The sequence below is a fragment of the Mchenga conophoros genome, linkage group LG2, assembly GCF_057382185.1.
Source record: "Mchenga conophoros isolate Kocher_MC1m ecotype Shallow Benthic linkage group LG2, M_conophoros_male_GT1.1, whole genome shotgun sequence".
In the NCBI taxonomy this organism is placed as follows: Eukaryota; Metazoa; Chordata; class Actinopteri; order Cichliformes; family Cichlidae; genus Mchenga; species Mchenga conophoros.
This window is the reverse complement of record NC_140527.1, coordinates 36295464-36318421: the sequence shown is the minus strand read 5'-3', so window position 1 is coordinate 36318421 and position 22958 is coordinate 36295464. Positions and strand designations below refer to the sequence as shown.

Sequence of the window (22958 nt, the reverse complement as noted above, 5' to 3'; positions counted from 1 at the left end):
TCAGGAGTTAATGAATACTGATTTACTGGGAAATCTATGTGCTGATGGGTACAAACAGGCAGGGCAATGGAAGATTAGAACCACTTTATTCATTCATTAAAAATCTGAGTTCATACTAAGGTTTTCTTCTGCAATAAAACCACTACACAGCAGCTTTTTTGGGGCTTAAGGGGTTAAACGATTATTTTACTTATGCATATATGCTATGCTATGCATATATAGCTGTTTTTTTTTAATACAAATACAAATCTGTGCATCATTTTATTGACACCGCCTATAATTTTTTAGGATCTTTAGGAATATTTCCTGCAAAGACAGATTTTAAAACAAATTTCTTTTAAATACCTGAAAGAAGAAATCAAGGACACTGCTTTCATATATAAGAGAAACCTGGACCTTAATCATGCACAAGTTTATAGTCTATTTAGCTCCAAAATTAACATAATTTTCCATTAAATAAGACCTGAAACAAGCTATTAGATACTTTTAATACAGCTCATTTTTGGAACCAGAGGAATCACCCCCCTGCTGCATTTACTAACAAAAAGTGCAATGAGTGCAGATTTTTAAAAAAAATTCTCGTGTGAATAAATCTGGCACAGTTACACAACATCATAAAATAAAATACACAAAACAGAAAACAAATATTTCCATTATAATCCAATGACCTTCAATGTGGACAACAATTATTTGCAGATTTTGCATTAGAGCCACATTAGATTTGATTTTTTTAAAAACAGGAAACGTAGATAAAACAGACTCTGAATGCATCTGTAATAGTTGTAAAGGCTCGTCTCTTTGTTCGCAGCAGAGCATGCACTCCCTGACCCTCCAGCAGGACGGACAAAAAGCTTTATTTTAGGCGTCATAGATGTAGGTCAGGAGCCTGCACACAAGGCGCCTCACACATGCCTCCGTGTGTCTGCATGTGTGACACACTTCATCGAGCATGCGTCGTCCTACGGGGAGACCAGAGCAACCATAACACTCAAGGTGCCTTCCTTCCCCTGTTTGCCTTCTCCTCCCTCTCTCCTCTCACTCCCCCTCCTCATCTCTGCCACAGCAGTGTTTCTGGCGCCGTGCCCGGCCCCTGCAGGTATCGATGCATCTATTATTAGCCCAATCACAGATATTGAAACAGCTGGGCTGACAGCTATTGTTTCAACTCCTGAAGCAACGTTACACGTTTTAGGTGCACATTCCACTGCTTTATCACAGATTAAATGGGGAAAAAATGAGGCCAGCCATCCCACAGGAAAGAAGAAGGGGAATTATAAATTAATCATTACAACAAAGTATGAGTGCACTCTCTTGCTTTCAGCCATCTAGAACCTCCCACCACATCGCTGCTGCTGCTTCTCATCAGAGCCTCTGCAGTTAGATCTGGGCTAACAAAGCCTCCATTAAAGAACACGTGCTGTTTAATGTCAGTATATTTGCACAGACGCAACGCAAATTACTCCCTTTGTGAATTCATCCACCTGCATGTCCGCCGCTCATCATCTGCTTCGCATCAGCCTGACTCTGTGTTTCTGTGTGCAGTGACTAAATAACGACTCAGTGCTAATGTGGCCAACCAATCAATACTTTTTTCCTCCTCATTCAGCCGGAGAAGCTTTTTCTAAATGTAGTTGGCAAGCTGGGAGAAAGAGACCGGCGCGTCTGTTTTCGACTTATTTCAGCTTCATTTTGTCAGTGCTTTTATTAAGTACAGAAGCTTTTTGTGCATATTTTTAGATCATTACACTCCATCAGCCTGCTGGTTGGCTGAGAGGAGTCCAACTGCAAACAATTTGTCGCATGGCTGAGAGTCTGAGCAGAATAAGCTGCTCCTGCTGGTGGTTTTCTGTCTCAGTCTTCCTGATTTAGATAAAAAATAAAGCATTAACCTTTACAGAAAAATAACAAACAAGCTGGTGAATTCTGTGTGTACAATCTCTTAAATGAGAGTGAGTTAATATCTCATTTTTTTATGTCTCTGTTTTCTTCCTGTTGGTCGTCAGACACTTTATTTGCTTTTCTTTTGTTTACAATATACCAACCTTGTTTTAACGAGCTACAGTTTACCAGCCCTCTGTCCTTCAGCGCTGAACGAGGAGGAGCTGTTGTCAAGGTAACAGCTCTCTGGTCTTAGAAATTGTAGTGTTGGACCACGGTGATGCATGTTTATCTTTACAGCCACAGGAAGCCAATCTGCCCGATCACAATGTTGCTAAAACTGTGATTTATCCTAATTATGTATCCACCTGACCATTACCTTCAAGATATAAACCAAGACCTCACCAGAAAACACATCTAACCCATCACTCTTAAAAATCCGAGCATTACTGTAATATGTGCGTTTATCTTCATCTCTATTATTGGTCAGTGGGGTTGGACTTTGTTCAACCCCGAAGCATTTAAGTCCTCCTAATGGGGCATTAAAGAACTGAGAATAAACGCCTCTCCATATTCCCCTCGAGGGTTTCTGGCAGGTAACAAACAGCTTTAGCTGTATTATCGCCTTCCTCTGAGCTGAAATAGTCGTACACGTTCCTCCAAAAATGAGAAGGCTGCAAAGAAACACAGAGACGAGTAAATGTGTCTCTGTGTTAATCCAGATGCAGCTTGACCAGATGTGTTAAGCCACATGTGGATTTAATGAAATGTAAACGTAAACTGGTCTGAGCAGCGGTTCACTTGGACTAAAGTCTATGAAACCCACTCGAACACTAAACTGATGCTCCAAACACTGTGTAGGATCAGCTTGGCAAATGCAGCCTACAGAGTAGGCAGCTCACTGGATTCTGCCAAATATCGATTTCTGTTGTTATGTGACAAAAAATAAAGTTTGAAGAATCAGAGTATAGTTGCAGAAAACTTGGAAAAATAAAATAAATGAGATAATAGTCTGTCAAAGTGTAAGCAGAATAGACTGTACATAAAAGATGGACACAGCTCAATCTGTATTCTTGTAATGACTTGCAGTGCGTCACTTCTTTGGTTCCAAAATAACTCAGATGTCTGCAGGATCGCCTCAGTAAACACTTTCCTAATGACTGTATGGCCTCAATAACCAACAAGTGTGAATGGAGTTAGTGGTCCAGTAGAGGTAATGAGTGACAGGAGAATGGTGGCTAAACTGTCATCACACGTTAAACAACACCTCCCACCCCATTCAAGTCACTCTGACAGCTATGAGCAACTCCTTCAGTGACAGTGTGAAGGTGAGATTTGGGAGGTGTTTTCACCCAGGTGCTGTCAGACTCACTAAAGGTACACATGTGTGATACTCAGTATTTGCTGCTATTAACATGCAGCCACTGCACTATGAAACATTCAATTTTTGCTGCTACGAGGCATCTAAAATGTCAGTTGTATTATTATTAATGCATATATTTCTTCTGCTTTTTAGAGCGTACATTTTTCTTCTAGTTGTTTTTATATAGTATTTCTGTTGTTAGATTATGCTACACCTATTTATTCCTGCTCTGTCCACTCTACTGCTGTGAATGTCCCAGACCATCTCGTCTCATCTTACATGATGTTAATTTGCAAATTACGGTCTCCATTCCAGTGAAAAAAGATGACAGAGCACGAGATGCTTTAGCTGGGACCTGCCTTGTAACTGAAATGTCGAACCATATGAGCATGCAGAGTTCCCAGTTTTCTCACTCTCAGTTGTTTTAGTCTTTTATGGGTACAGGGGAACCAATGTTGTATGTGCGCTCATAAAGCAATTGCTGCCTAATTATTTCAGGAGTTCATCTGTCATTTTCCATCTTCATTTTTTATGAAAACAATAAATAATAATAAATAATAAAGAATGGACTGACTGAGACTCGACTCGAACCAAAATGAACTGTAGACCTGAGCAGTTATTCAACAAAAAACAACAAGAATAAAAAAAGTACTTACATCCTCGTTGGTGGTCTGGTTGAGAGAAATCAGGTAGGTATGGAAGCCAGTCAGTCCCACCACTGACCACAGGGTGAAGAAACACACCAGCACCTCCAGCACAGTGAGCTCCAGTTAAGAAAACAGTAACAGATGTTTCTGGCTGACTCGAGGTTACTGATTAAACCGCAGACAGCGTAGCAAAAAAAATTATGTAACATGATTAAAGGCAGTGAATGTCAGTGGAAGAACACAGAGCGATGAAAGAAGCGGTTTTACCTTCTAACTGTGCAAAAAGGAGAAAAAATAAGACCATTTAGAAATAACTTAATTAAAACAACTTTAAAGATTTTTTTCCATTAAAATTTCTAATATTTCTGTAACATGAGAAAAGGCAGATAAACAGACACTTATTTCTTGCCTCTCATCAATGAATCTGCAGGTTTTAACGGGCTGTAGCTAGGTAACTACAAGCCTAAGATTATCCCAGTGTGTGGCCTGATGCCACAGTCTCAGGATGATTTTAGAGTGTTTCCAGGTGAATTATTTTATAATGAGAATCTTGCAGAAGGGTCTGTGCAAAATATGAGCAAGTTGTAATTTTTTTCTTTTTATTTGTCACAGTTTAGCGGCTTATCTTCAATTGCAGGATGAGTTTTTGTCATTCAAGTAATGAGAGTTCTGTTAACTTAGCTATGCTAAGGTTGGGCAAAGGCTGTACAGTTTTTGGTGTTCATGAAAATCCAGCAAACATATCACCCACACACTCAGTTTTAAAGGATATGTTCCAGGTGTTTCCTTCAAAGTGTTCAAAAAGCCACCATTCATTGAGCCTGTGGACAGGGAAACAGAAATCACAAGGTCATTATTGTTATTAAGGTAATAAACCCAGAGCTTATCATCCATATGAAGAAATACTCTTTCAGTTTGTCTGTCTCATCCTATGTTCAGTAAAAGAAGGAAGCAGGATGATGTGGTGTGGCTACAGATTAGGCTCATGTGTTCTCTCTGATTGGCCAGTTGAATGACAGGATACTTACGCATGACCACGTGGACGATGTCAAAGGTGAAGATATAAATGGTGAGCAGGGAGAGTGACAGGGTGAACAGGTAGAAGTATCTGTAGTTTCTCTTGCCCACGCAGTTGCCCACCCATGGACAGTGGTGATCAAAACGGTCTGAGGGAAAGAAGAAGAAAAAAAGAACAAAAGGGGAACTATAAATATGTAAAATGTTCCAGAACCTGAAAAACAAGCCTTCTTGGAGAGTAGACAATTTTGGGAATCAAAGGAATGTTAAAAATACACAAATTTCAATAACAGTCTTTCAGTCAAAGGCTGCTTTATGCCTCAGCTTCTGAATCTAAATATAGTGATCGCTTCCTCTTTGTGGCTGCTCCTCTATCAGCTGGAGGAGAGCCATATGAAAGCAGGGCAGGGTCAAATGGACAATGAAAGTAAACATCTTACTTTACACTTTCCTCCGCAGCCGACACCGCTGCAATCCCCAGATGAAGTTTCACAACAATATCAAGTAAACACGGAGGCAAACAGACAGGATGTGAACCGGTTTGTAGATTCAAGTGGACCCGTGGATGATTGTTATATTTAAGGAACACAATGCAAATGTTGACCCAAGATGACTATATTTGTATTCCAGCTGTTTTGGGATAAAGTAGTCGCTAAATGTAAAGCAACGAGCTGGAAAGGAATGATAGGAGTGTATAAAACGCATATGAGTAGCATGACTCTCACTGAAATGTCTTAACTCGTAATGGAGGGATAATCATGAAATTTAGTACAGACGCACAGAGGATGAAAGCTAATGTTTGTTGTGATCTCAAAACTTTCATTCTAGCACTTTTTTACCCACTAAAACCAAAACCCTCAGCTAATCTACGATGGTAAATAGTCTGTTACATTAGCACAAATCCTAAATCTCCCATTCCACCATATTCCAAAGGTGCTCTGTTGGATTGGCAGGATGGATCCATGCTTTCATGTCATTTAACCAAACTCTGACCATATCATCTAAATATCAAAGCAGAAATTGTGCCAATGTTTTTCCAGTCTTCTCCTGCCCAGTTTTGGTTTGCCTGTGCAAATTGTTGCCTGGGTATCCTGTTCGTAGCTGACAGGAGTAGCACCCAGTGTGTTCTTCTGCTGCTGTAGCCCGTCTGCTTCAAGGTTCAATGAGTTGTGTTTTCAGAGTTGTTCTTCTGCATACCTTGATTGTAATTATTAGTTATTTGAGTTACTGCTGCCTTCCTGTCAGCGTGAAACACTCTCCCCTGACATCTGGCAAGACTATAAGTCACTTATCCATAAGTCATTTATGCAAAGAGAACTTCTATATTTTCTCATTTTCTGACCTTAAATCGCCTTTATTCTTTGTTCTCATCTCAGTTTGAACCTCCACAGCTCATTTTGACCATTTTCTAATAGATGAAAGCATCGTGGTGCCGCCACGTGACAGGCTTATTTGATATTTATGTTAACAAGCAGTTGAACAGGTGTACCTAACAAACTGGCCAAAGTGATATATAGATGCATCCCTACTGAAACCCAAAGACAATATAAGCAGACAGAAAAGTAGCTCAGGTAAAAGATAGATTTTAGCAGTTATTGGGATGCAAACAAAACAGCAAACAAGTGTAAAAAGACCATTTCATATGGACAAACATCAGCTTCCATTTATGCATATTGTGTTTACTTTGATTGCCCCAGATTTGTAGGTTGCATATGGAGTGCAGCAGCATAACAATCATCCACACTGTTCACTCCATAATAAATCTATAAGCACTTAAACTTGATTAAAAGTCTCACATATTCTTTTTCTTTTTGCAGCGTGAGTCACTGAATAAAATATGTGCAGTTATTCAGAGACCAACACCTTCACCCCAGACTTTATGTGCAGGACTACAAAACTGTGCATTTGCATCTTATAATAGTGGAGTGGCTGTTTTCTCTCTGAGACTTCCATCAGTATGAGCAAAGTTAAGGTGAGGAGGGAACAAAAACCTCTGCAGTAAAAGAGGGTCACAGGAATGCAGTTGTGTAATGCTAGCGCTGGGAGTGTGTGCGTTTCTACAGCAGGTGGACACAGATGAACCAGTGTTCACAATGACTGAGCACTTATTTCCTCACTGAGCCTCCACTGTCTCCTCTCCCGTCGCCTGTGAGTCTACGCTCCCTTCAAACGCACGGCCTTCAAAACTTAAAGGGCATTCTAAAAAATAAAAATAAATCCCCTCACGAATGTTTTTCTAAAACTTTTACATCCCGTCCGCTTCTGCGTATATTTATAAAGCTAACATTTCTTTTTTTCACCGTGACAAACGAATGCACGGAGGTAATTAAGGATGAGGCATCAGTAATCGCCATCATGTCAGCGAGCTATTTTTCTCCTTGCTCACCTTTCTATTTCTGCACGCCTGAAATAAACCCATCTCATCTTTCTCCTTTTGTGAAGCCTTTCTGAGCAGCGTAACAAACGACGGCAGATCAGATGAGACTTCTTACCGACGCAGTTGTCGCAGATGCTGCAGTGGGACGCTCGAGGTGGTCGGAAGATCTTGCACGTGTAGCAGTACTTGAGCTTGACGATCTGATTATTGATCTGAACGTTGCGGATTCGGGGCGGGGGTCGCTGCCCTGCGGGGACGTTCCCATTGGCAGCCTCTGTGGAAGCGAACAGAAAAACATTAAATCAATGTGGATGACATAATATAAATTACTCTAAGAGATCATATTTAATCACAGTCAGCACAACACAGCAACAAATGAAATCCTCAGACAGTGTTAAACATGATTTGTGCATTGGATTGCATTGGACAGGAGCTCTAATGTGAGAATTAGTGACATAAATCACGACAGCTGAACCTTGAGGATGTCATTCACCAAGAACTGTCGCTCAGTACAGTATAGGTGGGCTGTTTAACTGTCAATATTTTTTATTTGCAACTATAAAGCACCATATCTTTCTCCATTTGGACAGCTTCCTATCACTGGAATGGCCATATTTCACAGTAATCTTATGCCTGCATAGCAGCTATCAAACAAATGAATTCTGACATACTGTTTGTTTGTGACAATTTGGATGTTTCTGATTATCTTACACTCCGGGATCTGGAGATTATACGTGCAAGCCGATGATCACACAGTTGAATAACCCCGCAGAGTAGCTGCGAGGAAGAAATCTACCATTAACATGTCGCAGTGGACAGGCGTGAATGTGGAGTTAATGGAAAAGAGAAAGCGTACTTATTTGACTTCCTGGGGATTCATTAAGATTTATTTTTTTTAAAAGTGCTTTCTGTGGAAATGAAATTATCTGGGTTTTAGAAAGTGTTCAGAGATGCTAAGGGGCAAAAGCCTAAAATGCATACTTATCATTTGTATAGAGTCCTAAATGAAGATCTCTTAAGTAAAACAAAGCAGTTTCTGCACAAATAAATCAGTGAAACGAGCACATTTTCAGGCTTCTATTAAAAACATCCCTGGGACATAAATTCATAGATTGTGACAGCAACAAATACTTGGCATCATGCACCCACAGAATGTGGGATTTAGTGGCTTTCAGGATAAAGTAGTGAAGAATAAATTTATGAGTCACCACTCACAGGGAATGATGCCACTCCCTGTGAGTGCAAAGCTCAATCTGCTCGTGGCATTATATATTCCGAGAAGATGCCTCTCCTCGTATTAGCTTTCCCCCTGGGGACTGCTGCTAACAGGCAGAAGGGACAGAGCATCGGGGCTGCAGAGGCTTCTTTAACATCCCTGCTCGCTTGCTCAACTGGCTTTTAGCACTCCCACACTTACAACAGCCATCCTAACACATAAAAACATACTGTTTAATATCTGAAGGTGTGGGCTGATGAAGTTGGTACCAAACTGCGTAATTTAAGCTGGCATAATGCGGTCATGTGACCTGCTTAAATAGTGTTTATGTCAATAACAGCTTCATATTTGAAGAAGGTTGCCGAGATGTCTTATGTGGAAAGGTACAAGGCTTTGGGAATGCTGTGAGAGGATACATACAAGGTCAAAGAAAACATAAAGCAAGTCTGCTGCAAAAGAGGGGATGTCCAGTGAGGTTATTTAAAGGTATAGATTTACCTTTTCGGAAGTACAGAAATTATTATTTTTTACCTCAGGTTAAAGAAAACTGACACTGCTGGCAGCACATTTGAAATGAAACTACCACAAACAGATGCTTAGTTTGTGGTACTATAAAGACTGAAACACAGGGTAGCAACTATCAACAACTCGAACGCCACATTCCTGCACCTCGAAAGCTCACTAATTAACATTTTATAACTTGTCTATTCAATCTGAAATGTAAAAATCACAATTGTTCACTGAGAGAGAGAAAAAAAAGCTAATAAAAACTGAATATGAACCACCCAGTAAATTAGTTTGGTGTTTGTCACTCAAGACAAATTAAAGCGACGAAACATCACCAGAGGATCGATGTGGTATTGTTGCGTAAAGAAATGACTCAAATGAGTAATAGATCACTAAAATAGGCAGCGAATTTTCCATCCTTTGACTAATTGTTTCAGAGCTAACAGCACAAACATGCATGCGTTTCAGGTTCTCCATCAGCATCATCGAACGAGCACGATGAGTCACGGTCATGATGACAACAGCACTTGATGCCAGCTAACCCAATCCCAGAGAGCCGAGTGCCCTAGCCTTTTTTTATAAACCTAATCTGTCCTCAAAAGAGACCGGTCCACGCCCATGCTTCGTACACAGAGCGAGGGAACACGCATGCTGGCTGAAGGATGCTGTGAATCTTTAACAGAGACAAAGAACATTGAGCAGCCACACGGGGAGGGAGGGAGGCAAAGAGAGAGCACTGGATACTAAACAAATATAGCAGCATGAAAATACAAAAAAAAAAAAATCATAAAGAACAAAGGGCAATTTCTCTTTTCTAAGAGTGTTGTATGTTTTGGATACTGTGAAAAACTGTATTTTAAACTAAGCTCTACATTTGTGGATGAGCACACCCAACTTTTAGCAATCTAAAGTATAACAAGAATAAATAAACCAGCAGATTGAGGCTGTCTGCTCACTGTTTAGCAAACATATATAGTGAAATATTTTATCCCTCCTAAATACTTTAACTACTTCCACCTAGTTTGCAATCCACACCTCTGGGTGTCCTTTGACACACAGACACGCGCCGCTGTGTGCAACACCCTGGATGACAACGATGTAAAAGCACCTGAGCTGCAATAACCACTAGACACGTCGCTGACTAAACATTTAAATGTATCTAGATAAGAGACTTGTGACTATGGCATTATCAGCACTGATACTGAATAGCTCTGCTTACAAGGGCAGGCGCTGGACTGCCACACCTGGCAAGGTGAGGTCACATGCTACTTTTTACTATTTATTACTTTGAGGTTTTTTTAAATAATAAAAACTTTACAATCACGTAGCCACTGTATTTTTGAAATTTGTGTCAAAAGCCAAAGGTTTGAAAAGATACCAGAATACACCTGTTCAATTGCTCACTAATACAAATATCTAGTCAATCACACAGCAGGAACTCCAGTGCAGAGGGGTAGACCTGGTTACAAGGTCTAGCACCAGAATGGGTAAGTAAGATTTTTTTAAGTGACTTTGAAAGTGGCGTGGTCGTTGATACCAGAGTGGGCGCTCTGAGTATTTCAGAAACTGCTGATGTTCCTGTACGAACATCTGTACAACAAAGAAAGACCCCCTGAAAAAGAGCAGTTTTTCGGGCATAAATACCACATTTATGTCAGAGGACAATGGCCAGACTCCTTCAAGGTGATAGTAAGGCAACAGTAACTCAAATAACCATAAACATGCAGAAGACCATCTGTCAACACATTGATCCTTAAAGGCCCCAATCTGGTGCTAGCAACGTATAACTAACAAAGTGACTAATGAGTGTATTTCATGCAAATAAAGCCTCTTCAAACATTCCCAAAAATATAATTAAATCTGCAACTACACCTACAACTGGCACTAGCAACAAAAAACCTTGTTCGTTTCTTAATTAGCAACAATACTGTTCACATGGAGTCGTGCTTGTGTTTACCTGCCAAATGTAGGTCAGGTTCTTGCTCCTCTTTAGGCTCAGCCTTTAGTTTTCAGCTGTGCCTGAGGCTCTTTAGCTGCTAAATGCTACACAGCTAGTCACTGGTCGTGTCTCTCCATTGTTTGCTAGTGACAAGTAGTGCTCAAGATAACTTACTTGTAATAGTATAAATAAACCCAATTGCATAGCATGTGGTCTTGTCAGGCTGTTAAGGATTTGTCAAAGCTGCAATTTAAACTGGTATTTAAAAGACATAAACGCTGCTCTATCTTCTTGATCTAGAGTGTTGACATTCTTCTGTAGATGTAAACACTGTTTCCTTTAACAGTTTCCTGTGTTTGTGTTTATCCCTGAGCTCTTCTCAATTGTTAGAAGTGGGCAAAGCCATGTTGCAAACAATTTAGTCCAGACTGAGAAACATGTGGATAAGATAATGGTAATAATGGTGATATCGCTTTTAATCAAATGTGATCAAACAAAACTTTGACCGGGCTATTGCAACACCTTGATTTTTTATTTCTTCTTCAGCCATTCACTTGTAGATTTGCCGCTCTGCTTGGGATCTTTGTCCTGATGAAGGCCCCACTTTCAGCCCAGCTTTAGCTGTCAGGCATCACATTTGACTCCAGAATAACAATGATAATAATAAATGTATACTTTATTAATCCTGTAGGAAATTGTTTAGTCTTCTGCATTAACCCATTCACTCATCGAAGGAGTACCAATCCAGCTTGCCTCAGGATAGCCGTTCAGTGGATTTCAACCCCCGACCTTCCAATCATGGGGCGAACACTCTACCTAATGAGCTATCCCTGTCCCCAATAATGGCAGCGGTGGGATTCGAACCCACGCCTCCAGAGAGACTAGCCTTAGACCGCTCAGCCACGCTACCCACAAGTGCCCAGCCCACAAATGGTATGAAGTGCTGGGTTTGGTCTTTGGCACTCTTTGCACTTTATGGCCAAACATCTCTATGTCGGTCACCTTAAAGGACGTAGTTCTAGAGGTCTTGAGGTTTATGCTGATGCAAGCTAAAGCTGTGCTGCTGTGGTTTTAGTCAGAAGAAGCTAACTCTTGGCATCACTTCCAAACAAGCCATACTTCTTCAGTCTTTGTCTGATTGGGCTGTTATGAACTTTAATATCTAACTAAGGTGACTAAGGCCTGAGATGTAGCTCTTGGACTTTGTTTTGGGGTTTTTTTTTAGTTTCTCTTAGCATTGCACAGTCTGACCTTGGAGCGAATTTGCTGCAAAGTCCACTACTGGGAGCATCGGCATTGTGTTAAAACACACACCTGAATTTTCCAGACCAGCAGACTTACAAATCTTGTGCTTTTACAGAGATACCCACACTTGCTGTTGATCATTTAATCACCTGCAGTAAGGGTGTACTTAATTTTTCATAGGACAGCATAGAGTCCTGTGAAAACCTTTTTCACATGAAGTTATAAGGGAAGCAGTGGAGAGTGTCTGTCCGCAAATCCTGTAACTTACCAATTTCCATCTCAATGAATGTAGCCTCTTCCGGAAGGGCCCTCGGTAGCACCCCGGGGTCACTGAAGCTGGTCCTCAACAGCATGGCCATAACGAAAAGGAACAGCAGGACAGCAAAAACTGGGATGGCGGGACAAAGATGAACAGCCAGGTACGGACATCTGCACAAGAAAAAGAAAAGTGTTTTTAAAATAATGTGCACACAACAGCTGCTTTCTTTTCTACATATTCGCATCTGCAAACTTGACATCATACAGGATTGAGGAAAAACATGTTTTTCTCACATTAATTAATTAAAGAAATCCTGTTCTACATTTCTCCATCATAGTAATACATGATAACTACGGATAATCTTAAGAGAAGCGGCAGAGCACTCTCAGGAAAGCCATGAGCACAGAGGACACAACAAAACAACACCACACATATTTTTAACTGGTGTTCAGAGCATAAGGTCACGAACCACAAGACCGAAGTCGTGGCCTTGAATAAATAACACGATGCCGCACTCCCTACACCTTCTGTACTAGTGGAGAAGCGTGGATCCATTTGCCAGGCCATTGAGATTAGAGCCAGCTGGGCTCCTCCAAAAGGGCCGGCTGCACAATCTGATAACAGATGTGAGCTGCAATGCAAAGTGCTGCAACAGAAGAGCGCAGCAGCAGCAAAAAGGCTTCCACACGCAGTTATTAATAGTTTAACTCTATGGCCTCATCGCTCTCCCTTGAGGCTGAAATCATATATTCATAATGTGACTCTAATGTTGCACTACAGGATTTTAAGGGACTGAGGAACACTAACTGTAGTTCAGCATGCCACGCATAAAACTGCCCACACACAAGATCACCAGACTACACTTTATTTACACAGTATTCTCTTTTGTTCCAGTAAACAGCATCTGCATACAGTGCATCTGGAAAGTACCTCCACATTTTGTCATGTTACAGCCTCGCCTCAAAACTCTACATGCGATTCCCCATAAAGATAAAGTGAACAAACAGTTTGCTTGAAATTAACGCAGATTTATTAAAAATAAAAAACAAAACATGTACATAAGTGTTCACAGCCTTTGCTGCTAATTTGGCAAAAATTATCTTATGTACAATAACATAAGAAACATATTTATCTCAAAAGTTAGGAAATTACTATTTTACAGCAGCCAAACCATAAAAAAACATCTTAAAACAATACAGCATAATAAAAATATAAAACAAGCGCCAAACATTACACTAAATTAAACAGAAAATGTAAAAAAGCCCACGATAAAGGAAAAAAATGGGGCTTAAAAATAAAATAAATGAAGGTGTTATTTTATTATCTTATTTTTCTTGCTAAACCAATAAAAAAACCAATAAATAAATAAACCAATAAAAAAAGTGCGAGGAGGACTTTTCTGTTGGTTGCGACAGAACAGCAAGCTACTGTCTTGTGGTTTACTGCCAAGTCCTTTTCATCTAATATAGAATCCAGTGAATGGTTATACAAAGCGGCTGAATCTAGCAACAAATTTGCTAAGGTAGCAACAAAGAAATGAGGTGCAGGATGATTGCAGTGACAACAGCGAGGAGGACAAACTAAAAACAAATATCAGAATCTACAAACTGAAACTCAAATACAACACAAGAATATCCAAACAGTTAACATTTGGTTATAGCCAACACTCTATTGTAACAAAAACAAGTAGCCTTTAACACATGAAAAATATGGAGGGTAAAACTCTTATTTTTCATACTGTGGACGGTTGTTGACTTAGTTCAAATTTTGCTGATCGGAGTTGCTCTTCTATACGATCCAATGCGCTCTAAGCCAATAACAGAAATCTGTACATAGGGGCACCATTGCACATCTGTGATCTCATAATTAAACCTGAAGTGGCTGCAGTTATATAACAAAAAGGGGAAAAGAGAGAGAAATCAGCAGCCATTAAAAAATAAATTGCTTTTGCCTGTTTTATTTAATTTGTTTAACACAGATAACCTCACACAGGTGGCCCGGATGTCAGCTACTCATCTACTACAGTGTCACCCACAGTTTTGCTTCATCATCATGGTCGGTTTTCTGTTCTCACTATGCAGACATACAGTTAAAAGTGAACAAAGCGGACTTGTTTAATGTCACCACGTACATGAACCCTGTCAGCATACCTGAGCTCTGACAAGACAACAAAGCAAACACACACACACACACCTGCTTGACTTGTCTGAGCAGTTTTCCGGCAGCGCATTTCAAACATTAATGGAGAGAAGGAGCGGAGATCAAATCAATAGAAATTTCCACTGGCAGGCGGCCTGCGAGGTGTGTTTCCCACAGCCGTTTGTGCAGAGGCCGCACAGAGCGGGATTCAGGCTGAGGGAATGCAGTCTGTCGATGAAGTGCAATTCCCGTAACCGTAAACTGGAACATATTCAAGGAAGGCTTCTCTATCATTGCTTCCCATCAAGCCCCCCTATCTTTCCTGGATGTGACAATTTCCTGTGCTGTGCAGGGTGGAGCTGTCACGGCACCACTCTGGTGACTCCGTGTTCACCAATCACCACAGAAGCAGCAGGAAAAACTGGATCGTCTACGAGGGGATATCTGTCAACTGACACGCACATGTTGCTAACAAACCCTCTTCCTTAACCAACTTACTTCATATTTATGAAATATCCGTTTACTATTCTAACAGCATGTCTTTGTGAAGGTGTGAAAACAACCTGTGTGGAAATTATTTCATGAACTTGAGAGGTGCTAGAAGGCAGATTTCCTTACCTTTGTACAGAGACAGGTATGCCACAATATCTAAATTTTATGCAAAGCTAAGCTTACCTACTGCTTTATATTTAGCAAAATAAACAGTAGTATAATTCATCTCATGTAATGCTCATCGAGAATACATTACAATACCTTCTATTACACTGAAATGCTACAAATACATGAACTACCTTTAGAGATAATACATTTGTAATAGAGTGCCTTTTTTTTTTTGTTTTGTTTTTTAACCAACCAGGAAGTTAGAAAACACCTCGCCCTTGATACACAGTAGAATTTGTCTGTAGGCTTTTGGATTATTACAGAAAATAAGAAAAGAATAATGAAAAAAGGTCCTCGGCCAAGCTGGTCACCCCACTGTCTCGACTGAGAACCAAGGGTGATCACTCTTTTTCTGTTAGGAAACCCATTTTTCGTGATAATCATCCCGAGGAGATCAGATCACCAAGCTCACTTTTGTCTTTTAAATCCTTCTTAAAGACATATTTTTTCAAAGTAGGCTTTTTCTGTGCCTCCATTTGAAGTTTATTCGATGTTGTCCACCTCAATTGTTTAATCGCCTTCTCCTAGTTATAATTTCAATCTACGTTCTACTAGCTTTTAATTACCTGTTGTTTTATTTTTAATTTTCTTTATTCCTCACTTTTTACCTCCTTGTGCTGCTAGTATTCCTAAGCCAAATGTTGAGTGACCTTTGCCTTCTCTTAGATGTTTTATTTGCTGTTTCTTATCTTATCTTGTTAAGCACTTTGTAACTTTGTTTTTGAAAGGTACTACATAAAGAAAATGCATTGCCATTACAATCCAAACAGACTGTGTTCTCATAGTTCTTAGCAAAATTGTCTTCTAATTAATGAGTTGCACACTTATCTGTGTGTGCTGCATAACAAAAGGCAAAATGTAACCAGATTACATTTGTTAACCTCACCCCTTATATGCGTATTAAACCATTCCTGCATTCTTCCAATTTATTAAAAATAATAATAACAACAACAACAAAGGAATTTAAATTGTGCCACTGCCAATTATATGAAGGTATGAGATGCTAAAACCTCTTGTTTCTACAGTGTTTATTTTTTTTGCACAAGTTGCAGTAGTTCATATTGGTTACTGATTGACCCAGAGGAGGCCTACATCACATTCAAAGGCTGTAATCTTATTAACCATGGCACAAAACTATTATCACAATTGAGTTTACCCCTTGACTTAATAGGCAAATAAAGCCTTGCTGTATGTTCTTTGGATTATTTATTGGCCCCTAATTAAATCTTAAACAAATATCACAGAGTGGGCATTAGACCCCGAGTTTTACCGAAGTTACACCGAATAAACTTTGTTTAATAAAAGGGAACTCGTTTAGGGAAAAACCTGGTGGTCATAAAAGACAATAAAGGCATTAAAATAAAACAATTAAATCTCATTACACAGGAGACAGATAAACTACCTACTGCTGCTCCTACTGTCATGTCTGTGCCTGGTGTGGGTGGGCATTAGATGCTTTAAGGCGAGTCTTCTGCAGACGTTTAGTTCCTTCTTAACTCAGAATGACACAAGCTCAGAGATGAAAAGCTCCTAAAGTAGTGATATCACCAAATTAGAATCACTTCAGCGTCTCAGCCACACCGCCCCTGAACCCGGGATTACGACGCCACACATAGTGACTCATGACATTTTACCTTTGTCGAACATTTCAAACCCTTCCGTTATTAATACTTAACAGCTGTAAGCTGTTGCAGGCCTGCTTGACTCATACTCCAAATGAATTATGCACTTGCTGTGCAGGCAGCTCAACAGTGGGCCTCAGTAACAGCCTTCTGTCATACAAACATCTGCAGACTGTGCCTGGCTGTTTCTAGGGCACTGCTGAGGGAAAAAAAACAAAAGCTCTCAACCTCTGCTTGCCCTCTCTCCTTTTTAAGATACAAGCAGGAAACAAGTCGATATCAGAAAAGCTTTCGTGGATCCTCGTGCTTTTCCCACAGCAATAAAACTGCTCATGCTATTCTCATAAATATTCAAAGAAACGAAAGCCTGACGAAATCCAAAAGCTCACTTAACATTTACTTCTTATCTAAGAATATTTCAAGAGTCATCCAAACGATGCAGATATCAGCACCTCATACATTAGTATGCGGTATCAAGCCGTGACTGAATTTCCTGCTTCAGGTAGACAAAGATGATACATGTCCTTGCTCTGATGTCATGGGAGCTTGCACCCCCTGAACCTGAAGCTCCAGACTACACTCACTATACTCTGATGCCAGGCTTAAATCAGTCGTCCTTGTTATGCAACATTTAAATACCAAACGAGAGAGATGAAACATTAGAGCCTGGGTCACGGAACGTTTAGTGGGATTAAAGTTAGGATCACAGATGTTGGGTCATATAATATTTAGCAAGTGAACTTGAGACTGATGAGAAATGTGTTTATTTAGCAGTATCTCTGTCACATTTTTGATAGCAGTGCATCTACTTCAACCCCACCCCAAGATTTATGCAAATATAATGTGGACTTTCCTTCCTTGCATGAAGCAGGCTCGCAGGCTGTGAGCTATAGATTTATAAAATCCACCCTCCACAGAGGAGCGGCTCTCTCCTTCTGATAGAGAAGCTTCCAGAGAACAAAGCCTTTAGATCATGGTTGCTGTAAATGGAGCGCGTACTCTGAGTAGGGTATAAATCATGTTATTGCTCATTTGGCCTTGGCCGGATGCCGCTTTCCGATTGGTTAACAGGGAGACAGGGTGGAGTTAGATGCTGAGAGAGGCTTGGGGGGGTTGACTACAAGAGCTCTTCTGACTGCAGCCACTCGCTCTGCAGGCTCATCCCTGTATACCTACTTCTCCTGCATCGCTCCCATTACTGCACACATACAGCACCGATACCCAGAAAAGAAGATCGTCATGCACATATGGTTTTCTGGCCTAGTGGCTAAGTGTCCTGTGGTGGACAGACAGATGACACACTGTCCTTATGTTCCAGTTTCTTGTTCCTTCCTCCAAAATCCATAGGTGGCAATCCGCATGCACATATGCACACACGTTGACAAAAAGCAGCAAATAGAAACCAAACCTGCAAACATCTATCTGCAAGTAAGCCTTCTGCAGATATGTACATGCTAAAGCCCTCTGTACACACACACACACTGAATGCAATACCCAGTTTAATAGATATGCAAAAAGGATCAGCACAAATCCAATAAGGTAAGGATGTAAAGACTTAAAATTCTGCCCAGCAAGGGAAAAGAAAACTAAAAAGGCTGGGCCCATTTCTTCAGTGACTAATTTGTTTACTTGTCCCTAATGCATCTTTCCATTTGTGTACTCAGCCACTGGTTTCCGCAATTTAGCACAAATTAAAACACGGAGGGGTCTCCCTGCACATGATGCCGGTGGCTGATGATAAAAGTGAGATGTCTGCTCCCCTGGTCTTGGACATTAGCCAGCTCACGCCATGACATTGCCCTCCCTTGTTCTGCCATCAACGTCACGGTGCAGCACACTGCCCAACCTTAAGCTCACATGTGAGGAAGGAATTCTCAAAGATAAAGAAACAGCAAGACGTTGCCCTGACAGGCAGCTTAGCTGATTATACTGATGCAGCGTCACACAATCGACTGCAATACAGTCTTTAATGTGTTGCAAGCCTTTATACAAAAATTACATTTTTGATCACTGGTTTGTTTTTAGTGTTTTTAGTGTTTTAGAGCAGTGAAATTCAACAAATATTAGTTTTGCAGATTAACTGATAATTTATTGGCTTCTGTTTTATACCTTTTTTTCCCATTTTTAGCACAAAATGAGCCAGATAATCCTAACGTCAGCATACTGATTTATACTCACAATGACAAACCTAACAGATATTTATCCACTAGCGTGCCTTAGTTTAGCAGCTTAACACGATGACATTTCAAAAGAGAGCAGCAGCTGTTACAAATGTGATCAGTTTTGCAATGATTTAGTCAGAAATCAAATCACAGTGGTGGCTAGAACATCATCACGACATCATCCAGTGGGGGAAACTTAAGAGGCGTTTTCTGAGGGAGTGCTCAACGGTTCATGCCATTTGGTCTCCAACTATGAATGCAGATTATCTTAAAGCGGCTAGAAGAAAGTTGAGTCATCTTCAAAACATATCTTGAGACCTTGAAAGTGCAATTGAATGCACCTTTCTTTTGCTGTCCACGTGGTCTCTCTGCATGTCTTACACATGACTCCTCAATACCTGCCACACCAGGAAACCTCCATCACCAAAACTCTTGTCTTTGCCAACAGATTCTAGATATTCATATGCAAATATCTGTTTATAGAGATTCAAGATTTGGAGTTGGAGGATTACAATTGGTTTCTTTTGGGGAGCCTGAATGTCTGTGCTAAGTTTCATGATTATGCAATAGTTGTTATTTATTTATGGGTGACAAGCGATGGGAAGGTTTTTCAGTCGGGTTTTAAGATAAAATAAGTACTCTGAACAAGCAGTCTCAGACTCTGGAAAATGCAGAAAATGAACATAATCAACAGCAGATGCATTAATTATGAAAACAGCTGTTACTTACAGCGCTCGCACTAGCTGACAAATAATTCTACAATAGCAAAGAGCTTAGACTTGGTGTTTTAATGCTTCTATCACTAGTTAAATTGGCATTTTGTGAATGCATTATACCTCAGAGCCTTTCTGCTGATGGCTTTCACCCTGTCATAGCTTCAATGTATCAAGTTGCCATGTAACTGAATTTAGCAATTACCCCCATGTTGCTCGGGCCCAACTTCAGTAGCTGTCCCACCCAGAAAGATAATTATATTGTGCTGTAATATGAACATAGCAAGTTAACGACCCTCTAGCTATCAGTTATCATAACGCCTCCTCCCAGCTCTGGATGCTCAGCGTGAGCAGTATCATCCTTTTCCCTCTGTGCTCTGAGCCGGACAACAGCTCCTTCTGTGCAGACTCAGAGGAAAGCAAGAGGCCATTAACGTGCAGGCAGACAGAGACGGGAAGGGCCTGGCACTATGCAAGAGCAGCTACTTCTCCTCGCCACTATGCTCCAAATCCATTTGGCCTGGTAGCCGCATACACACCCACAGTCAACGGAGGTTACTGTGTTACACAGCAGGATTTTGTGCCAAATCATTGTGTTCTGTGTGTCATTTAAAAACTACCAAGAAAGAAAAGAGGAAATAACAAGGACGTGGACAGAAAGTGTAAGCAGCACTGCTTTATGAGCCACGTCCATGTTCTTCATTTTATTAAAAGGCACTCCTCAGTACAGCATGAACTGATGAGATCTGGCTTCACCAGCAGCATCCGAGCAGGTCGACAGTGCTTGCCTGGATGATGAGTCCAATGGGTTGTGCAAGTAGTGGATTGGGACAGAACTGCTGAGACCAAAAAAAAAGGGCCGCAAAACCAAAGCTGAATGACTTGTGTCATTAAATATTGAACAACTCAGTATGTGGTCAGTCATAACCATCTTCTCTGTCAGGAAGAGAATTTAGATCAACAAGACACGAATACGAGGTTATCAAAGTGAAATTGTTGCCTGTTACAAAAGAAAACCATAAAAGGAGGTTACATTTACTGCCCACCACCGAGCCCAGGATCACATTACCATTAAGTAGGTTTAGAAAGGTAACAAAAATCCAATACTCCCTTAAAGAAATCATTTTCAGATCAACTACACATGACTGAGATGAGGATAACAGTAAAAGCTTGATTTGGTGATTTAACCTAATCAAAGGTGAGGACTTTACGTTACTCTTTGTGATGCATTAGGATATTCAGCTAGTTCTGAGTTCTGAGAAGGTGGATACTGCTTTCCAGATCAATCAATCAAAATAAATTGTTAATGCATTTCATGATCAAATAACCTATATTCTCAGAGCGGACATCTCTAACACGTAAATTAAGCAGTGATGGATGTTTTTGATTGAAGCTAAAATATTTATTATGTGAGTTTATACTGATTTTATGCACCTCTAAAGTTGACAAATGTTGGATAAGGCTATAAGACGTGATATTTTGGCAACCGGAAAAGGCATAAGAAGCCTAAAGGGAGTTGGAAACACTTTTTGGAGCAGCTGATAACTTTGCCACGGGGTATGACTTACTCGAAAGCGAAGAAGAGGGCGCAGGTCCCGGTGATGAGGAAGAGGGTCAGGTAGAAGACGCCCTTCTGCCGGGCCATCATCACCCGTCCGTCGCAGCAGAAAGTGTTTTTCCCCGGGAGCTTCTCCCATTTTCGCACCTTTCGTGTTATCATCACCGCCGACATGGTGTCCTCTTCTCAGATCAGCAGTGTGCGCTTCTTTGGGTCAATACAAGTATTTATACTGCAAAGGGATTCAGACAATACGCCGATGGCTCGGGAGGGGATCTGCGCACATGTAGCCCCTTCCCAAAATACTATTTAGTCAAAAACAGTCCAGTTAATGAGTGATATTAAAGACTTGTGCGCTAAGTGGCGGCTGGGAAGCATTTTCTGACCATTCAAAGTGTCGCAGTCACATCATCGGCGTTTTCTAATCCATATTATTTCCCGTCTTTACTGCAGCATGTCATTCCCACAGTGAGCCTCCCTCTCCGCTCAAACAACCTCAATCCCTTCACGGTCCGGGCACCTCTGGAAATCAGGAGAAATTCATCCAAATGCGTGCAGCAGATGATTCCCACCAGAAACCTGAAAATCCAGCTTTTCAATCGGAAGAGCGGACCTTGACCGACTGACATTCATGTCATCTCGATAAATCATAAATGGTTTTACGGGCGAGCAGCTGCTGGGTCTTCACAAACAGGCTGTTAGACTGTGACTGCACTGCTGGTTCAACAGCCTTCATTTAAAGAAAAATAAAAATAAGAAAGAATCGCCAGTGTGTCCAGGAATATGTAAAGCTCTTGGATATGCCTTTCCCCCCCTACAGCCTGCCAGCTCTCGGTTTCAGTCAATGGTAGCAGGAAACACGCCTAGATTGAAATATCTAATCTTAAAGGGGCAGGACAGGTGAAAGAAAAAGGGAACAAAGGACACAGGAACAGGTCCTGTCTTGATCACATTAATATGCTAAATTGCTCGCCTATCGTATTGCCCAAGGGAGCAGAGCGTGAAGTGTTTTATTGGAGTTAATTGGTAATGGAAACCAGAGGGATTAATCCCCCACGAGAGCAGAGATAAGCAATGCAGAGGTCTTTTTTTGATCTTATTTCTTCTGCATCATACATGACAGTTTGACAGGCTAAAACAAACCGATACATTTTGAAGATTTGACCACATGAATTGTTGCACTGTGTACGTAAGCTATATTAGTAATACGCTTGCATTTCTAACACCATGTGTGCACAATGGTGTGAAAAACTCTTTGTCCCCGCCCTCATTTATTATTTTTGGCATATTTTTCACACTTACATGTTTCAAGCTAATTGCAAAGTATATAAGCATGCATATATATATATATATATATATATATATATATATATATAAACCCTCCACATGGAGGGTTTTCCAACATGAAGTGTTTAAGGTCACGCCAAAGCATCTAAGGTCAGACCTTGACTTGGCCACTCCATAACCTTCAGTTTTACTTATTTGTTTATTTATTTTAGTCATTCAGAGGTGGACTAGCTGTGTTTCAGATCATTTTTCTGATGCATAACCCAAGTACGCTAAGCTTCAGGGCACAAACTGACAGCTTGACATTCTCCTTCATGATTTTCTGGTAGAGAGCAGAATTCACGGTTCCATCAAGTAAAACAAGTCGAA

At 40.6% G+C, this 22958-nt stretch overlaps 1 protein-coding gene across 1 annotated transcript in view; it reads right to left on the bottom strand.

Moving 5' to 3' along the window:
• zdhhc9 (zDHHC palmitoyltransferase 9) overlaps positions 1–22139 on the bottom strand; it is a 28150-nt gene extending 6011 nt beyond the window's left edge. The window contains exons 1-6 of the mRNA XM_085244218.1: positions 21313–22139; positions 12458–12618; positions 7398–7556; positions 4917–5054; positions 4663–4709; positions 3898–4002 (exon numbers count right to left, since the gene is read on the bottom strand). Coding sequence (XP_085100344.1) covers positions 3898–4002; positions 4663–4709; positions 4917–5054; positions 7398–7556; positions 12458–12618; positions 21313–21476 — 774 coding nt within the window. The 5' untranslated portion in view covers positions 21477–22139. The remainder of the gene's footprint in view (positions 1–3897; positions 4003–4662; positions 4710–4916; positions 5055–7397; positions 7557–12457; positions 12619–21312) is intronic.
• Positions 22140–22958: the final 819 nt, after the last annotated feature.